General features: G+C 45.6%; 2 protein-coding genes across 3 annotated transcripts in view; both read left to right on the top strand.

Moving 5' to 3' along the window:
* Nucleotides 1–18,442, top strand: part of APC2 (anaphase-promoting complex/cyclosome 2) — an 87,123-nt gene that overhangs the window by 34,020 nt on the left and 34,661 nt on the right. Inside the window, exons 3-6 of the mRNA XM_086810360.1 lie at nt 1,785–2,025; nt 2,174–2,637; nt 2,751–2,822; nt 2,961–3,205. Of these exons, the coding sequence (XP_086666486.1) occupies nt 1,785–2,025; nt 2,174–2,637; nt 2,751–2,822; nt 2,961–3,205 (1,022 nt within the window). The remainder of the gene's footprint in view (nt 1–1,784; nt 2,026–2,173; nt 2,638–2,750; nt 2,823–2,960; nt 3,206–18,442) is intronic.
* Nucleotides 10,479–13,736, top strand: LOC147630480 (uncharacterized). 2 transcript variants are annotated; one of them, XM_086810359.1, is made up of 3 exons: nt 10,479–12,499; nt 12,623–13,272; nt 13,303–13,736. In XM_086810359.1, the coding sequence occupies exons 1-3, from the start codon at nt 11,079–11,081 to the stop codon at nt 13,488–13,490; spliced, it is 2,259 nt and encodes a 752-aa protein (XP_086666485.1). In that variant the 5' UTR covers nt 10,479–11,078; the 3' UTR covers nt 13,491–13,736. The 2 variants fall into 2 exon arrangements, with proteins under 2 accessions (XP_086666485.1, XP_086666483.1); XM_086810357.1 differs by having other exon boundaries at nt 12,623–13,736.

The raw sequence follows: 18,442 nt of genomic DNA, 5'->3' as shown, positions 1-18,442 counted from the left end.
GCGGGTGAGATCCAAAAATGGACAATCTAGACTGTACTGAAAGGGTGGTAGTGCCTCTATCCGGAAACCATGTAGGTCAAACCATGATCTCATTTGAGCGTACCAGCAATGAGTATCTCCATCCTCTGCCAACTGTATGGATGAGGTCAATGCCAATCGGGAGTACCTCTGCTGAGGGAGCTCCGATAGCCGTTGTAAAAAGGTAACTGCCTGGAATAGGGCCTCGGTCACTACTGGTGCGGCACTGAGCTCAGCCCGAACAATCTCATGTGGTACGGATGATTTGCTCCGAATCATGCGGGCAATCATCATAATCAGTGGTCTCTCCTTTGCCTCCATCCCTCTCTGAGATTTGTGATGTATGCTGGGCCCCCAAATTGGAGCTCCGTACAAGAGGGTCGGTGTGACAAGCGTATCAAATAGCCACAATTTGGTGCGTGGCTCTTGAAACTGTATGTGTGCACACTGCCTCTCAAGTGCCCCCAAGGCTGCATGCCCTCGAGCCAATCTAGCTGTTGCTGCCTCCTTCAGGGAGAAACGCGGTCCTGTGAAAGTAACCCCAAGTAGACATATGACCTAACGTACTCAACCGGCTCCCCTCGGAAAGTGAACTGAGGCTCTGATCTCGTCACCCATGCCTGTGTGGTGTTAAGCACCATAACCTTGGTTTTCCCAAGGTTCACTGTTAGATCTTTATCCGCACAAAAAGCCTGTAATGCATCGAGGTGTCTCTGTAATCCCTCTGGAGAGTCTGAGATTAGAACAATATCATCAGCATATAACAAGATGGGTATCAACACCCTTGCCAGCATGCCCCTGGGCCTCCCAATCTGTCTACATATAATCAGAGACCGCATCAATGTACAGTCCAAAGAGGGTGGGTGATAGCGGGCATCCCTGCTTCACCCCACCCCTATCGTGCTGGTCACCATATCGGATAGTAAGCTTGGAGCTCGGACTCTGCCTGTCACACAGACTCATACAAAGCATATATCCCCCACTTCATATCCTCGGGTACCTCAATGTCATGCAATCTGTGCATAAGCCTAGCACGTGGTATGGTTTAGGGTTGAGGGTTGAGAGAGAGAGAGAGAGAGAGAGAGAGAGAGAGAGAGAGAAATGTCGAACAATATCATCAGCATATAACAAGATGGGTATCAACACCCCTGCCAGGCATGCCCTTGGCCCTCCCAATCTGTCTACATAGTCAGAGACCGCATCAATGTACAGTCCAAAGAGGGTGGGCGATAGCGGGCATCCCTGCTTCACCCCTATCGTGTTGGTCACCATATCGGATAGTCCGCCTGGAGCTCGGACTCTGCCTGTCACAGACTCATGCAAAGCATATATCGCCCACTGCATATCCTTGGGTACCTCAATGTCATGCAATCTGTGCATAAGCCTAGCACATGGTACGGTTTAGGGTTTAGAGAGAGAGAGAGAGAGAGAGAGAGAGAGAGAGAGAGAGAGAGAGAGAGAGAGATATTAACGTCTACGAGAGGCCAAAGTCGGCCTATGAGATTAATGTCTACTGGGGCTGAAATGGACCATGAGACCAATGATATGCATAAGTACTAAGTACTGTAGTGGAAGATGCATAGGGCATTTCATATCCTAAATGTTGTTCCTCTGATTCTTGACTTTATCGTGCGGCTCTTGGTATGCTCTAGCTAGGGGATGAAGCTATAAATTAATGCTATTGTGCAATGCAGATAACTTGGGCCAGTGCAAAATGACTGGACATCTAAGCCTCCAGTTTTTGACTTCACACACCATTCCTGCAGCTATATGACTGGATACAATCTACACTTCCACAAGCTCTTCAGGATGTCTATAATGTCAAGTCATCACAAGAGGAGTCTATCGCTGTCCTTGTGCATGCGCTCCAAGCCTGTAACCAACACTTGAATCAATTTAGAAGGGCCCAAGAACCTGCAGGTCCAGCCGCCAGTGAGGACTTAACTTGCAAATACGAAACATCTGTTACAGCTCTGCTTCTAACAAGTGCCCCTAAATGTTTCTCTGGTATGGTTTCAAGCTCTTGCTTGTAGTGTGTTCAAACAACCTAGCCGCCTAGCAGGTTGTTACAAACACACTGAATATTATGAATTCTCTTTCTACTTTGATGTGATTTCAGGATGCTTGCTAATTCTGTTTAAGTTATGGACTGCAGAGATTCTGAACCTATACTTTAAAGCACGTCTTGAAGATTTTAGCAGGGTTGCAAAGAAGCATGCTTTTCTCTTGAAAGTCAGAAATGACTCTGGTAAAGATGGTGATGAGCCTCACTCAGGTGAGGCCTACAACAGTGAAAATGATGATCTGGAAAGCATTTTCAGCAGCTGGAGAAACTCAGGTGCTGGGGAAGATATGGAAATCAATGGAAACGGCAGCCCACTTCACATCATGGAAGCTGAAATCGAGGATCGAGATGGGGTACATGATATGGAGGGTATTGTGTTTCCCTTTGTCAACAAGGCAAAGACTGAGCCTGGTGGGCATGTTTTAGATATAGCCGAAGTTGCAGGTTCTTCCTGGGTTACAGAGGTTGCTAGAGTGGTTCAAAGCTTACAGCAGCTGGGGTTTGCTGCTATGACTGAAGAAGCATGTGCATCTGCTGTATATTCTCTCCTAAAAGTAAGCCAATGGCATACTCATTATTTCGTTCTGCTGCATGCCCTTTTACATGGCTTGTCGTGCAAATCACACTACCAAGACTAATTATTTCTAGATCCCTGTTTGTCTCACAGGATAAAATTCACTCTGTTGCTACAAAACACTATGAGAAACCTGTACTTGCTCCGATTCGACGATGGATCAAGGTTACCATTTTTTATGTTTTTGAGGCTATATAGATGTGATGTCTAGATGGAATGGTTATGTTGTTGAAGATATGACTTGCTGTCTCACAGATGAGATATGATCCGGTGTCCTACTAAGAGGTGGCTTATTGTGTGCAGGTCATTCCTCTACAGTTCTTGCAAGTAGTGCTGGATTCGAGTACTCCTGTAAGACCGGATTTTGCAAGCTCTTTTGATCTTCCATCTCCAATTGCTTCTTCCCGTTTTTCAAATTTGAAAGGAAGCAATGAGGCAAATGAAAGAGTTGTAAGGTGGCATTTGCGACTTGAATTCTTCGCATATGAAACATTGGGAAATCTTAGAATCAATGAACTTTTCGATATCATTGTTGACTACCCTGAAAGGTGAGTTCAATACATATGTTTCCCTTTTTTTTTGGGATTTTTCTGCTTCAGATACTTAGTTCATGCTGCTTATCTACCATGCCATAAGTGATACACTAAAATTCACCAAGCTGCTTGCAGTAGACGTGCATATTTCAAATCTCATATGCTTGCAGTTTGTCTTTATAGAGTGTTGCCTATGGTGTGACAGCTATAGCATGGTAATTTTCTGGATTCTTTGGGTCCCTTGTCTTGTAAATGGCTATGATATCTCTGACCAGTTTGGGTGGAGGCCTTGGCCTTGAAATGTTGGGCTAGGATCAGCGCTAAGGTCTTACAACCATGAGTAAGTGACTCTGATTGTAGGTCTTCGTGATCTTTCTCTTATCATCGTGCAGTACACTTGCAGATTTGGGACATGCATATGTATTTCTCCTAGTGAAGGAGTTCCCTTTCAGTCCATTGGTTATCCTGCTATTTATCTCCCGCATTCTTACGGTTTTGCTGGACATTGCATACTCGTGGGTGACTTGTGATAGATTTGCTGTCCTATCATGGCCAATAGTAATAATGACCTCTTTGGAATGCTATCTCAAGAGGACAAGCTCAATGGAGACAACTATGGGCTTATATGATGCGTCATGTTTTGGTTGCCAAAAATGTATGGTTGTATGTGGATGGCACTGAGGAGCGTCCTCTTGCACCTACTCCAGCGGAAGGTGAAGTGATTCCCGCTCATCCTCCTGCAGGTCCACCTCCTCGTCTTTCTCCTACTCAGCAGCACCTGTGACTGGACACAGGTTTTTTTCCCCGTGTGAACACACTTATGTGTGTTGGGCACTTTGCCGTAGGCCTTTTAGTACTCACTTATACTTTCATTTCATATCATTATTGAGTACATCTTTTCCATCACTCTCATGTTTCTCTGTGCTTGAGGTTGTGTGTGTGTGTGTGTGCAGGGTACTCTTGATAGAATTCTTCGTCTAGCCAAACTGTTTTGTGGGTACCTCGATCTCGGAGCTTCGTGTAGAACTGACGGAGTCTTCGACCGAAACCATGCGTCCAAAGATGATGAAGGATCTGCTTAGGCTCAATGACTTCTACTTCGTCAACCACGTCTGGTTGTTGTTTATTTGAAACATCAAAAACTTCTGGTCCAACATATGGTTTTAGCCAAGAAACATGGAAAACATCATGTATCGTCCAAATGTTAGGCAACTTCAACTTCATGGAGACATCACTTAGCTTCTTAACTATAGGAAAAGGTCGAAACCTACGGAAAGAAAGATTGGGACAACGTTTGTCCACTTGTTTCAATCTCTGTTTCATGATATGCAAATAGACCTTATCCCTTTTCTTGAAGTGGACATCTCGTCTAGACTTATTTGCCTGTTTGTGAACTGAATAATGTCTAGGCTCAAAATTGAGGACCAAACTATATTGAGTACTAAACTTTGTGGAATCGACCGATTGATCTTGCATGCTATCCAAGTCTTTTCCAGAGATTTTGAGAATGGTAGACTCTTGCATGGTCTGGATGCTGGTCTTTCTACTAAGAGCATCTGCCGTTGGGTTATGTTGACCAGGAATGTACTTCATCATTCCTCCAAACTGGTAGAAGAGTTGACTCCATTTGGCTTGCTGATCACTCCACTGACTTTGCGCATCATTGGGAGCCACTTAAGTGCTTGGTGGTGTGTTTTGACTGTGAAATCTTGTCCATAAAGAACATGCTTCCAATACTTGAGTGCTGTGATCATTGACTGCTTTTGAGCTTGCCCTCTAAAGTCTTGGAAAGACGATAGGGAAACTTGCTAGGAGGTTTTGTCCCAGGGACCAAATCGATATGATGATCCTTAGGACGAGAGGGTGGGAGATTGGGCGGGAGGTTGTCCCTAAGCAGAATGTCTTGATGTCGTGAAAGGGAATTTACTAACTACGGGACTGAAGAAGAAAATGAGACAGTTGTTATCGATGAGATAGAAGTTGTCTCAGCACGAACATAAATCAATGCTTCTTCCGCTCTTTTGCGGATAGCTCATTGGGCCTGGAGATGAGAAATCATAGGAATGCCAAGAATGCTCCTACCCCCACGAATCATGATAGGCATAGGCAAACCTTTACAGATAGTAAAAGTGTTTTGATCCCAATTGGGAATAGGTTCATATTGGCGAAACCACTGAATTCCTAAGATCATGTCACACCCCAAAAGAGGCAAGACAATGAAATCTCGTTGGAATGATGCCTTTTGAACTTGAAAGGAAAATGGCTGTCTTTTAAAAAATGTGGGTGAGGAGACTAGGTGTAAACCCGTCCACATCCAAATGATAGGACACTAATGTACAACTCATTTTGGTAGCCAACTAGGGAGAGATGGCGTCCTCAGAACTGCCCATGTCAAATAAGATTACAAGCTGGCGGCCCTTGGCAGAGCCATAAGCTCAGATCAAGCTTTTCTGTGTGGCTTTATCCTCAACCTCCTGCTTAGCGTCAAACACCATGGATGGCATGGGATGCATAGAAGGTAAGAGCTGAACCGCATTTGCGGTAGCAAGCAGTGCTTGTGGAGTGGGAGATACTGTGGCAATTGTGGCAGAAGGCTCTTTGGAGACTTGCTCCACTTGTCATTTCTGACAATTCTTCTTACCATGCCCAATGGTATGATAGTAAAAACATTGGTTTTCCGGTTGGTACTTTCTTTGCTCCTCTGGAAGAAGATAGCCTCCACTGATGCCTGCTTTAGCCTTTTCCTCAGGGCTTGCCCCCTGAACTAGAGCTAGACTTGCCGTCCTTCTTAGTGTCTTTAGAAGACGAATTACGTTTCCCCGGCTGCAAAGCAGATTGTTGCTGCTGGGTTTTGTACTAGACTGTGGTTATTTTGGCTTGCCTCCATTCATCTTCATTTCTTCATTTTGAGTGAGAGTCACAGACCGGTCATATGTACTAGATTCAAAGTTACAAACGGTGAACCGAATGTTAGGATCCAATTCATGAATGAATTGATCCATCTTGGCCTGCTCAGATAACCCTAGCTGCTATGCTAAAGTGATAACCTTACCGGAAAACAGAAGCGCGGGTGACCCGTTCTGTTTGAGTCCATAGAACTCATCTGCTAGGTTGGTCATATAGTGGGGCGGGAGAAATCTGGTCTTTAGGTCATTGGCAAAAGTGTCCTAGTGAAAAACTGTGATGCCTGTGGTCGGGTGTGTATTTAAACTAGACCAATGTTGCCACCAAGGTCGTTCCAATCGTAGTGAACGATACGTTTAGTACGTTTGGAAAACGTGCTGAGAAGATTCTAAATGTAGTGAACGCTGCCCCGATATACGTATATATATATATATATATATATAATTTATAGTTTACTTTATTGTAAAATTTTGAAATATGAAGTTTGAAGATTCATCAATGGACATTAAAGCACTTACTAAAACTATACAACCTTTAGTTTCAATTTTGCGAGAGGGAGAGAGAGAGAAAGAAAGAAAGAAAGAAAGATTTTATTAACGTCTTCCAAAAGACCGAACTCGGCCTATGAGACAAATCGGAGTACCTGTATGGGGTATCCTCTGTCATCCCAATAAAATGAAAAAGTACTGAACAAAAAAAAAGCTGAATCTGGGTGTGCAGGGGATGGAGCTCTACTACTAGGAGAATGCAAAGCTATATGCATGGAGTATACAATCATGGAGAGAGACTTGAGAGATTGAGAGAGAGAGAGAGAGAGAGAGAGAGACTTGAGCGCCGCATAGAGACGCTTGCAGGAGAAGACTTGAGCGCCACACAGAGGCTACCACACGCATGTAAGGAAAAGCGAAAAAAAACGACGTTGACTTGTGTTCGTATTTTTAACCTATAAAATCAAAAGTGCATGTTCACTAACGTTTCCAAACGTAGTTTGGATGCAACTATGGTTGCCACTAAGTGATTGCCTCACTCGTAAGATGGGGAGTCGTTACGTGGACTTTATCTTGAGGATCCGTTAGCTTTGCGAAAGGAAAATATGTATTAAACTGATAAATAAATTGATTGACAACTAAATGATCACACTTACCGTCATACGAAAGTTGGGCCGAGTCCAGATGATTGTCGTTGATGTTGTGGGAGTCTGGCTGGCGGCACCTATGGGCGGAGAGACTGAAGAGGGTGTGTGTTGAAATTGCAAACGCATGGCTTTCTTTTCCCGCTTGTGTTCGAGTATCATTCGCTCTCGATCGAGCTCTCGTTGGTGCTCCCGAGCTGCGAGGTCAGCGTGTCGCAAGGTGCCCAATTTATAAAATATCAAGCCTCTTTTTAAAAGAGTGTGAATGCCTTTAAAAACCGAGGTGCCCATATAATAACTTGTCTTCCCACACCATAAGTAACTCTGGACATCCATGTAAGAGCTTGTTTCTGTGCCAAATTCCTTCTCTTTGTCCTCGTGTTCGGCACACATGCTTCCCACGCCAGTCTTCTTCAAGCTTGTGTTGATCTTTCTCATAGTTCCGTCTGTCTGCTTTTTCTTGTTGCTTTCTTGCTTTTGCTTTAGCTTTTTCTTCCGTTGTCTGGCCTCTTCCTCTCGTCTTTGTTGTTCCATCTGAAAGAAGAGGGAGATGAAGTCGGGGGTAGCTAGAGGAGTGGGTTTGGTTGAGGCAGCCTCCAAGAGTTGGAGACGCTCTGTTTTGTGCTTGGAGTAGAGCTATGGTATCTGCTGTTGGTGGAAGAGCATGGTCTCCTTCGAGAGAGACATCTTCCTGCTGATGTGTACTCTCCTCTGTAGACATTTTTGTGAAGTCGGTGGTCGTGCCAGAGCGAAGAATGACCATCCAAGGATGCTCTCACGCTAGGATGCGGGGTGTGTGGACAAGCTGAATCTGATACCAATGTAAAATGCAGCGGAATTATGCATAGATGTAGAATCCTGTCACACAAAGTCTCACACCGCCTTCTTTATCTTGAGTTTTGTGAATCTTTAGCAATCCACTTTATCACTTCACCCTTTAAGAGATGAGAGAGAGAGAGAGAGAGAGAGAGATCTGTACACCTTATTGGGTCCCAAATTACCCACTGAAGGGCCCCCTTCTATTGCTAGGAGTATTTGCTTTATTACTTTGAAAAGAATGAGTGACTTTGGACTGTAGATAAGCCAATCACAAGACCTTCGGAAGTTGGGCTAAACTGTACACGATTGTAGAAGCACCAATGATGTCCAATCTCAAGGCCAATGCACTCTTCCAAGGGGCTGTAGGAAGGCTGCAAACTGTGGCTGAGAGATGGGCTGAATTGGGACTGATCTAGGTTGTGAATATGCAAGATTAATGAATGATTATGTTGTGTTTAGCTTCACCCGGGAGGATGGAGCAAACGATGAAGTTTGTGTATGCTGAAATCTGCTGTAGGCTGAGAAATGCAAGGGACTGAAGCACTTCTTCCTTGGGCTGATGATGATGATGCGTTTTATGTTGCTGAATGCCTTTATGCTTCAAGTGATGATGATACAATGGCTGAATGTTGAATCGATGATGGCTGAATTGCTGAGATGAATGGAATGATATGCAATGCTTACTATTTATATGTGAGTATGTGGCTGGTCGGTTGGCTACAGAGCTGGCCGACTGCACACTAAATGCTGCACGACTTGTAATAATGTGTTATATGCTGAATAATATGATAAAAATGCTGAATAATGCATAATAATAGTGTTGAATAATATGATAATAATGCTGAACAAAGTTCGAAGGCTTCTGCAATGGTTTACATGCACATGGGATGAATGCTATGCAAATGCAGACCATGAACTGATGCAAATCGTAAGGCTTCTACTGACTCTACATGCATGAATGATTCTGTTGAGTCATATATGAATCATGCCATGGCAATGATAGCTCAAGAGGGATGCAACATGTGCATACTTGTGTAATTATTTGGCCCTCCTAGCTCTTTTTCACATGATGGAACTCATGCCCAGACGCATGGACATATGGATGAAAGCCTTGGAACAGGGATCTTGAAGTTGGCTCATGAAAAAGCACCGGTTTCGGTCAAAAAGCAAGGAAAAGCAAAAAGTCAAATTGAGTTGACTGCAAGCCAAGGGCACCATTGAAAAGAGGAGACTGAGCCGAAACAAAAAGCTAAAGGTTGCTTTTCCAAAAAGCAGATCCAGGTCAAAAAGCAAGGCCCTGAAGCTAGAAAAGCATAACTAAAGAACTTTGATTAAAGTTGAGTAATGTTTTATTGTTAAAATTCAAAAAAAGACAAAAGCAGAGTTAAAAAAGAGAATAGCAAAGCTTGGCCCGCTTTTGGCAAAAAGCAGGGTCTTCCTCAAGTATAAAAGAAGCAATAGCCTTCCTTGTAGATTATCTTCAAGAGCGTGGAGACCCTTAAGAGAGCAAGGAGATCATCATCGATTCCATATTTATCTTCATCTCTCTCCACCCGCTTGCTGTTTGGTTGCGTCGCCATCTCTGCCTGCTCAGCCAGCGAAGCGCCACTAGCAGCCTATGTTCCTGCCAACTCAGCTGGTATTGTGCCGCCGTTAACCTCCTGCGTTACCTGCCCTATTTATGTTGTGCCGCCCAAAACCACTTGCGCCACTTTGTGCGGCCTATTGCTGCCTGTTCTGCCAGCGCTGCGCCACCCTACTGCACGTGTTTGGCTTGCTCTGCAACTCTACCAGCAGTAGCACGGCCAACGGTAGTGCTAGCCAGTTACTGCCGCCACCAGCCCGCCAAGAGCCGTTTTTTCCAGCACTTTAACCAGGTTGACAACTACGCTAGCATCTTCCTCAGACGTCTGTGTGCTTGCTGTCTACTAAAAGTACCCGTGCTACTCCATCAATATCACCGTTCAGTTTGTGGACAGTTTTTGTTGGGGACTGTTTCTTTCTTCAACCATACATCGGAGCATCAAATACTTTGTCGAATTCATGCATCCATTGTGTGTCATGTTTACAAGCTTGGAGATATTTGGACTTGGATTTGGATATTGGATTTGGTACTAGCTCGATGAGAAATACTTGTGGGTCATCCTTGTGGTGTGCTCGGCATCAGAGTTCTTGTGCCTCAACACCGCCTTAGACCCAGACTTCTATATCGACATATTTGTTTGATATTGTATTTATTGATTGTATTGGTCCTGGCTTGGAAAAGCCCGTGGATTGTTCCTGAATAAATTCCTGAAAGGGGGTGGGGCCTGTTCCCCACTCAATGTGGTGTACTGTGCAAGATTCCTTTACCCTTCTTTCTCTTCCCTCTCTCTCTCTCCATAACTCTTGGACACGTGGTTGAGTCTGTCATTGCATGCCTCGCTGGGCTCATAGCAGCTATAAAACGCGTATTTTATAAAAAATACTCGACGGGACGTTTTTTTGGATAAAAAACGTCTTTTTGAAAAAAAACGTGAGGTTTTTTTTTAATTAAAAAATTTGCCAGGCTAACGTTTAACGTTATGCCTGGATTTTTTTGTGATCCGCGTGCGCTCTGGTGCGCTCTGCTGCTTCCCGAACCTGCACGCCCAAGTTCACGTTCGCTTCCTCGCTGCCGCCCCCCTTTCTCCGGTACGGTACCCGGTACGTCTCTCTCTCTCTCTCTCTCTCTCATTCATTCATCTCCGCTCGCAGGGGGTCGTTTGCCCCTGCTCGCCGCTCCCCCCTCTGTCGCTTAGTTCGCCGTTCGCTGTGCTGGCCGCCGGTACGGCGCACTGTACTCCCGCATGTGTGTTCGGCCCCCTTTCCCCACCCACCCTTGCTCAGGCCCCCAAGGCAGCAACATAACTCTCTCTCTCTCTCTCTCTCTCTCTCTCTCTCTCTCTCTTTCTCGTCTCAATACATATTACATACTATCTACACACACACTCACACATGCATACTTATTACTACCTACAGGCTACGCAAGCGGCGGCACTCGTGTGAGACAACATGGGGAGAAAGAAATTAGCAGTATGGGATGAAGTGATCGAGAACAAGGCCGACAAAAATTGGCGGTGCAAGCATTGCAACATTGTCTACACCGGCAGTGCACCACGTGTTAGAGCTCACCTTCTCCACATTACTGGCCAGGGAGTTGATGTGTGCCCCAGCGACATTCCCGATGATGTCATTCAGAAATTGGGTGAAGATCCAAGTGTTGTTCGTGCCAGAAAGAGAGCCCGAGTTGAGGTTCAAGGTACGGCACCTTCCATCATAGATTCCTCCCAGACTTCACCACAACAGGATGTTCCCGCATCATCAGTTGCCGGTTCTTCTCGAGCTCTAGCCTCTTTTCATCCACATAGCGGTGGTGCACATCCATCTTTCACCCCAAGCCCTCCACCTCCAAATGTGCCAAAGAAGTCTCTTCAACAAAGTTGGGCCAAAATCAAGCATGAGAATGCAAGACGAAGAGTTCGGGAATACTTCTTCGAGTGCAATGTGCCCTTTGACCATGCTCGCAAGCCGGCTTTTCTACACATGCTTAGTGCGGTGGCGGATGCGGGGCCCACATTCAAGCCTCCATCATATGAGGTTCTTCGCACCAAAGAATTGAAGGCAGAGGTCATGGACATTGAGAAGGAGCTAGCACCAATACGGGCGGCATGGGCAAGGTATGGGTGTACTATTATGTGTGACGGGTGGTCGGACACCAAACGCCGCCCACTCTTAAATATCCTTGTCTCTTGTTGTCTCGGCACCATGTTCTTGACTGTCATAGATGGCTCTGGGGAGGCACATACAGCTGAATTTATCTATGGGCATCTAAAGGCAGCAATAGAACAAGTGGGAAGCGAGAATGTGGTTGCGGTAGTCACAGATAATGCATCCAATTGCAAGGCTGCCGGCGCACTAGTGGAGAGAGACTATCCACAAATCAGTTGGGTTCCTTGTGCTTCGCATTCGATTGATCTTCTAATTGAAGATGTGGGAGCCATACCATGGGTGGCGGATGTGGTGAAGAAGGCTGAGTTTATGGTAAACTATGTGACAAGAAAGCAACGAGCTCTTGGTATCTATCGGGCAAATTGTGAGACCGAGCTCGCAAAGCCTTCAAGTACCCGCTTTGCCTACCTCTTCATTGTCCTCCAAAAATTGGTAAAATGTCGACGTGGTTTGCAGCGTATGATTACGGATGACAGATGGATTTCATGGGATGGTAGCCGCACCGAAAAGGGCAAAAGATTTGAGGATCTCATCTATGAGGCAGTCTTTTGGCATGATGCGGAGTGCATTGTAGCATTCATGGAGCCATTGATCGCAGCACTACGCCTTAGCGACTCGGAGGGATGCACCATGGGCCTCATCTACGAGTTCATGGAGAAGGTGGGCACGGCCTTCAATGCAAGCAACCTCTTTGATGATAATAGGTATGCTACTTGCAAGTTGTAGGATGTAAGTCGTTCTTTGCTTTTGACTCTTGAGTCTTTTTTCTTATAATGTATTCTAGATTCTAATTTATTGTCTTTTGTTCTAAACTTCTATGTCAAAAGGATGGATGAAATCAAGGAGATATGGCAAACACGATGGGATTGGTTTCATCGTCCAATTCATGCTGTTAGCCACATCTTGCATCCACTTTGGAGACAAGATGCTCAGAGACATAATCGCGAGCTAAATGTGGGATGGAGAGAGTACACCACCAAAGTGGAGAGAGACCCAATAACGCAAGATCTTCTCGAGACCCAGCTTCTTCGGTTTCGCGACATGCATGATGTTGATTTTGGCTCACCACGAGCTAGTCTTCGAGATGCCCAGCTTAAACCTGTCAGTTGGTGGGAGAAGTATGGTGGTGACTGTGCCGAGCTACAGCGCATTGCTATGAGGGTTCTCTCACAAGATTGCTCCTCCGGCGCTTGTGAGAGAAATTGGAGCTTGTTTGCGGCCATACACACAAAGAAAAGAAATTGCTTGTTGCCTGCACAATTAAAGCGTCTTGTCTTTGTCAATTCCAATCTGAAGCTTCTTCGAAAGAGGGAAAAAATGAAAGCAATCAATGAGATCAATCCCGACACTTTCAAGGTTGAGATTCGCATGGAGGAGCTAGTGCACCCTCGTGACGAAGAAGATGAAGTGTGGGCTTTCCTTGCAGCAGAGAGAGCCTCTTTTGCACATCAGACTCGCACGAGGACCGGCACCATAGGTAGGGGCAGAGGCAGGGATAGAGGCAGAGACAGGGGCAGAGGCAGAGCCAGGGGCAGGGGCCTTGAGACAGAGGCAGGGACAGAGGCAGAGGCATGGGCAGAGGCAGAGCCCGAGCCAGAGGGAGAGGCCAGCATTAGTGATTGGAGTGTTAGTGAGGAGGATGAGCATGACCGTGACCATGGTGGGGATGATTCTAGCTCAGAGTCCGAGTCTTGACTCTGATGAATGACTCATGAGTCACATTTTGTATGCCACATTCCAGTATCTACAGACTAGTGGCTCATTTTTATGTATGACATATGTTCATTGTTATTATGTTGCGGGCCACTTGCGGCTTCGTCCTTATTTATGTTAGGATTCAGGATTCAGGATTCCCATTTTGTGATTTTAGATTCATGAGTACTCAGTACATTTCATGATTATCTTGTATTCTCTAATCTCTTTAAGCATGATAATGATTCATAACTCAAGTCTCTCCTTGTCTTTCAAAATTAAAGTTTAAAGTTTAAACGTTCATAAGTTCATAAGTTATAACTCCAGTCTTGAGTCTTAAAGTTCAACACTTCAAGTTTCAACTTGTAACATGTATGTGACATGTCTCGACCAAATGTAATTAAACTAGTGTTTTTTATTTAAAAAAAAACGGCATTTTTTATTTTGGCCCCGCGAAAAAGACGTATATTTTGGCCCCGCGAAAAAGGCGTATAATACGCGTATTATACTTTGCCGTATTATACGTCCCGTCCCGTACCTGGCTGCGATGGCTGGGCTTACACTTGGCTCGTACCGAGGATGCCTATGGAAAAATTGCAGCTATCCCACATGCTTTGGTATCTCCACATGTGGTTCGACAAGAGCACAAGGATGAATTCTCATGCAATTAGAGAGGAACCATCGGTGACTACACGTCTTGCATGTGTACCTCGTGTAGCCCGTGAAGGATGCAATGTTTATGGTAGTGGTCAAAATGTATGTCAAATGCCATTGCCGGTTGAAAATGCGCATGCACAACACATGCAACATGGGCTACAATTTTCTGTTGATGCAGGTATTCTGCGTATCTCTCATGCTAGTCATGCCCTTGAGTGTGCTCGTGAGCGAGAAGTTATGGGTGAAAATGCACCAATGTATGCTCAGGGACTAGCCATGCCTCATCCTTACAGGGCACATGTTTCTATGCCCAATGCATTCCCTTTTGTTCCCTAAATGATGCTAGTCATAGGGACTGTCCCAATGGACATGCACATAGGGAAACATGTTGAGATGCAGGCTAATGCACTTCAAAGCCGCAGACAAATTTGTCAAGTTTGATATATATCATGGGAAATATGATGCGTCAAAGGCACTTCCTTTTATTGCCCAATTTGATATTGCTTTTAGTGATGAGGATTTCACTAAAAATTCCATTATCTGGGACGTAAGCATATTCATGAAAGGTACTACTGCTCATTGGTGCCGTACTGAGAAGCTCTCACCAAATCGTGTTAGATTATGAAAAGAGTTCAAGGAGATGTCCTATGCCTTGTTCTTGCCTCCCAATACATTAAATGAGGTAACAATGAAGTGAGATTGGGTTAAGTATAATGAAGGGAAAATGGTGAATGTATATGTGCACAAGTTTTGGAAAGTGCTTTTGGAGGTGTCTCTATTTATGCATGTTCTAGAGGTGAAAAGGAAGAGAAGGTTTTAATCAGGATTACAATCCGTGTACAAAGCGGGACTATAGATGTATCCTGGTCACACCTTATAGAACTAATCACAGCCGCCATTGCCACTGAGCAATTGGAACTCAAGTAGAGTCGATCCAACAAGGCTAAACCCTCATTCCAAGGCAAAGAGAGGTTGTCCAAAACCTGCAAAATAGTGGACAACCACCTAAAAAGGACCAAACCAAGACAAAAATGGTCCAAAGGCTGAAAATAAGTCTACCAAGAAGCGTTCCTTCAAAGTGAGAGACTATGGTATCACTGTTGAGCAAAAAGAGCAATATATGAGCGAGGGGAAATGCTTTACTTGTGGTAGCACTGAGCATATTACAAAAGTATGCCTGAACAAGAAGCATTGTGATAATGTGGACACACCAAAGCCCAATGAGCATATGGTTTCCGATGTGCATGGGAATATTGATTATACTTCACATGATAACAAAGATGGGGTTGTATGTAAAGCTTCGGGACAACTTAAGGATCAGTTTGCTTTGTTCATGTTTGATGATTGTGCATGTTACATGCACTGAGGTTGATCATGTTAACGCACAACAGGGCCTTCCTTATACCTTTATGTGGTGAGATCATTAGCATCCAATTGAGAGAGAGAGAGAGAGAGAGAGAGAGAGAAAGAAAGAAAGAAAGAAAGAAAGATTTTATTAACGTCTTCCAAAAGACCGAACTCGGCCTATGAGACAAATCGGAGTACCTGTATGGGGTATCCTCTGTCATCCCAACAAAATGAAAAAGTACTGAATAAAAAAGCTGAATCTGGGTGTGCAGGGGATGGAGCTCTATTACTAGGAGAATGCAAAGCTATATGCATGGAGTATACAATCATGATATGCAACCTAGCTAGCTCCATCCTGTACCATACTGGGGGTATAAAATGGTATACATCAGTGAAGGGGGTGTCCACAGCTCCCTGAAGAACATGCCTGGGTGTGCTCTGAAGCGAGCCAGTCGCTCCGCACCCTCTCTGTGAAACTGAGCTCTGATCTCTGTCATCTCTCTCTGGTATAGGCGTGGTGTCCGAAAGCCAGGTGTCCTCTGTCTCCTGCGGGCTCTAAGTGTCTCTGCTCTCTGGAGAGTAATTCCCTGCCGTGTAGGGGCTGGGAGGGGTATGGATCTCTGAAAAAATGTAGTAATCTGTGTCTGTCGCCCCCCCTCTGGAGCTGTCTGAGCCTGTAATAATGTCTCTCTGTGACGCTGTATGTCTAGAATGTATCTCCCCAGTATGCGCTGGTCTGCTGTCTCAAAGATCTGGCGTAGGGAATGTGGCTCTCTGAATAAAATGGGATATCTCTCTTTCATGGCTGTATATGCTCTGCATCTGCATACATAATGCTCCTCACTCTCCACCTCCTCTCTGCACAATCTGCATACCCTCTCCTCTTGGGGGATCCGTGCTGCTCTGCCAGTCTCAATCTCCAATCGGTGTGATGAAACTCTGAGCTGACCAATAGCCACTCGGGAGCCGTGTGGTAAAAAGCCCTCCATGTATCTAGGTCTCTCTATAAATCCATCATCAGTGATACTCATGAAGTGATCTCTGTAGTATAGCATCTTCGGTGGAAGAGGCTGTGTAGGCGATATCCATGTCTCTCGTGTATAGAGCTGCCATAGATCTTGTCTCAATACTCTGTTCCTCTCACTATGAGAGAGACGGATATGTGGTGCATCCTGTCATACTGGAATGGTGGTAGATGATCCATGTCTAGGCCATGCTGTGAGAACCAATGTGTGACCTGTGCATACCATGATCCTCTGTCTCCTGCCTCAGCCAACTGTCTAGATGCCTGAAAAGCTCTGTATGATAATCTGTCCTGTGGCATCTCTCTGAATCTGTCTAGCAGGCATATAGTCTGAAATATGGCCTCTACCATCATAGGAGGCGTAGCAAACTCTGCTCGGATAATGTCATGAGGTATTGACGGTTTGCTGCGTATCATGCGTGCCATCATGAGGGCCTGTGGTCTCTCTATCTGTGTCCACCAATGGGTAGCAAGGCCTGGCGCCCATACTGCTGCTCCATACATCAATGCCGGTGTGACTAATGTGTCAAATAGCCACCCCTTCGTCCGGGGCTCCTGAAAATGCGCCTGGTGGCACTGTCTCTCTAGCATAGCCAATGCTGCATATCCCCGTGTCAATCTAGCTCTGGCTGCTGAACCCATGGTAAAGCGTGTGGCTGCTGCAGAGAAGGTAACCCCTAGGTACACGTATGATGTCACCACCTCCACCTGGCATCCGGCGAGAGTGAATGTCAGCTGACTCCTGCCCTGTCTCGATGTATGAAAGACCATAACCTTGGTTTTCCCAAGGTTCACAGTAAGACCCCTCTGTGTGCAGAAATCATGGAGTGCATGTAGATGCTGCTGTAGACCACGTGGGGACTCAGACACTAATACAATATCATCAGCATAGAGCATAATATGTACTGAGGTACCTGCTAAATCAACTCCATCTCCGCCTCCCCGTGTAATGAAGTCAGCCACCTCATCAATGTATAACCCAAATAGCATGGGGGAAAGTGGGCATCCTTGCTTCACACCAATGGTGCTAGCAATAGTCTCGGACATACCTCCTGGATATCTGACTCGCCCAAAAACCTGCTCATATAATGCATAGATGCCCCATGTCATATCTGCTGGTATGCCAAGAGACCGCAGGCGCTAAAAGAGCCTCTCTCGTGGTACTGTGTCAAATGCCTTGCGGAAATCCACAAAGCAGCAATAGAGCTTTCTCTTCCTCACTCTGGCCTGATCAATCATACATCTCAAAGTGAATACATGGTCAGTGGTAGAGAAAGCTCTCCTGAAGCCTGCCTGCCCTGATGAGCGTAAACCTGCTTGCTCAGCATATAAGCTAAGCTCCTGCTCCAGCACTGCACCATAGAGTTTGGCCAGCAAGTGGCCAACCACAACCGTCCTGTAGTTGCTCGGATCGAGCATATCCCCTGTTTTGTGAATCGGCACAATGGTGTGCATCGTCCACTCCGCAGGCAAACCCTCTGCTAGTGCCCTGTTAAACAGGTGTGCAAGAAAAGGAGCTAAAGAATCTACTGCATATATGAGATGCTCACCCTGCAGGCCCATATGGTCGGCGGCCCGTCCATGCTGTAGGCGACGGATAGCTTCTTGTACCATCGAGTGGGTAAAGAAGCTAGCTGTGGTAGGTCGAGACTCCTGTGGCTGAGGTATAGGTGGCTGCTGTGGGGCATGGTATAGACCCTCTGCATATGTGTGCCATGTCTGTGGGTCTGCAATAGGTGTCGGGGTCCGGGGCTCTCTAAAGTGCCGCCATGAGACAGGGCTATCTCGACTCATGAAGAAATGAAAGATATCTAGCTCCTGCATCTCTGCGAAGGCCCGCCTTTTGCGGCGAGTAAGTCTCCTCATCTCTCTCCTCGACTCCTGCTCTGTGATGGCTCCCAAAGCTCTCTGTATGCGGAGTCGTGAG

Source organism: Cibotium barometz, chromosome 16, assembly GCF_041138505.1.
Source record: "Cibotium barometz isolate CiBa-2024 chromosome 16, ASM4113850v1, whole genome shotgun sequence".
Classification (NCBI taxonomy): Eukaryota; Viridiplantae; Streptophyta; class Polypodiopsida; order Cyatheales; family Cibotiaceae; genus Cibotium; species Cibotium barometz.
This window is presented reverse-complemented; position numbering and strand designations above follow the sequence as displayed.

Bases quoted from the DNA above. Each gene is read 5' to 3' on its own strand.
- LOC147630480 (XM_086810357.1), top strand. From the start codon at position 11,079: ATGGGGAGAAAGAAATTAGCAGTATGGGATGAAGTGATCGAGAACAAG. The intron at 12,500-12,622 runs GTATGCTACTTG...CTATGTCAAAAG, and splicing joins AACCTCTTTGATGATAATAG to GATGGATGAAATCAAGGAGA.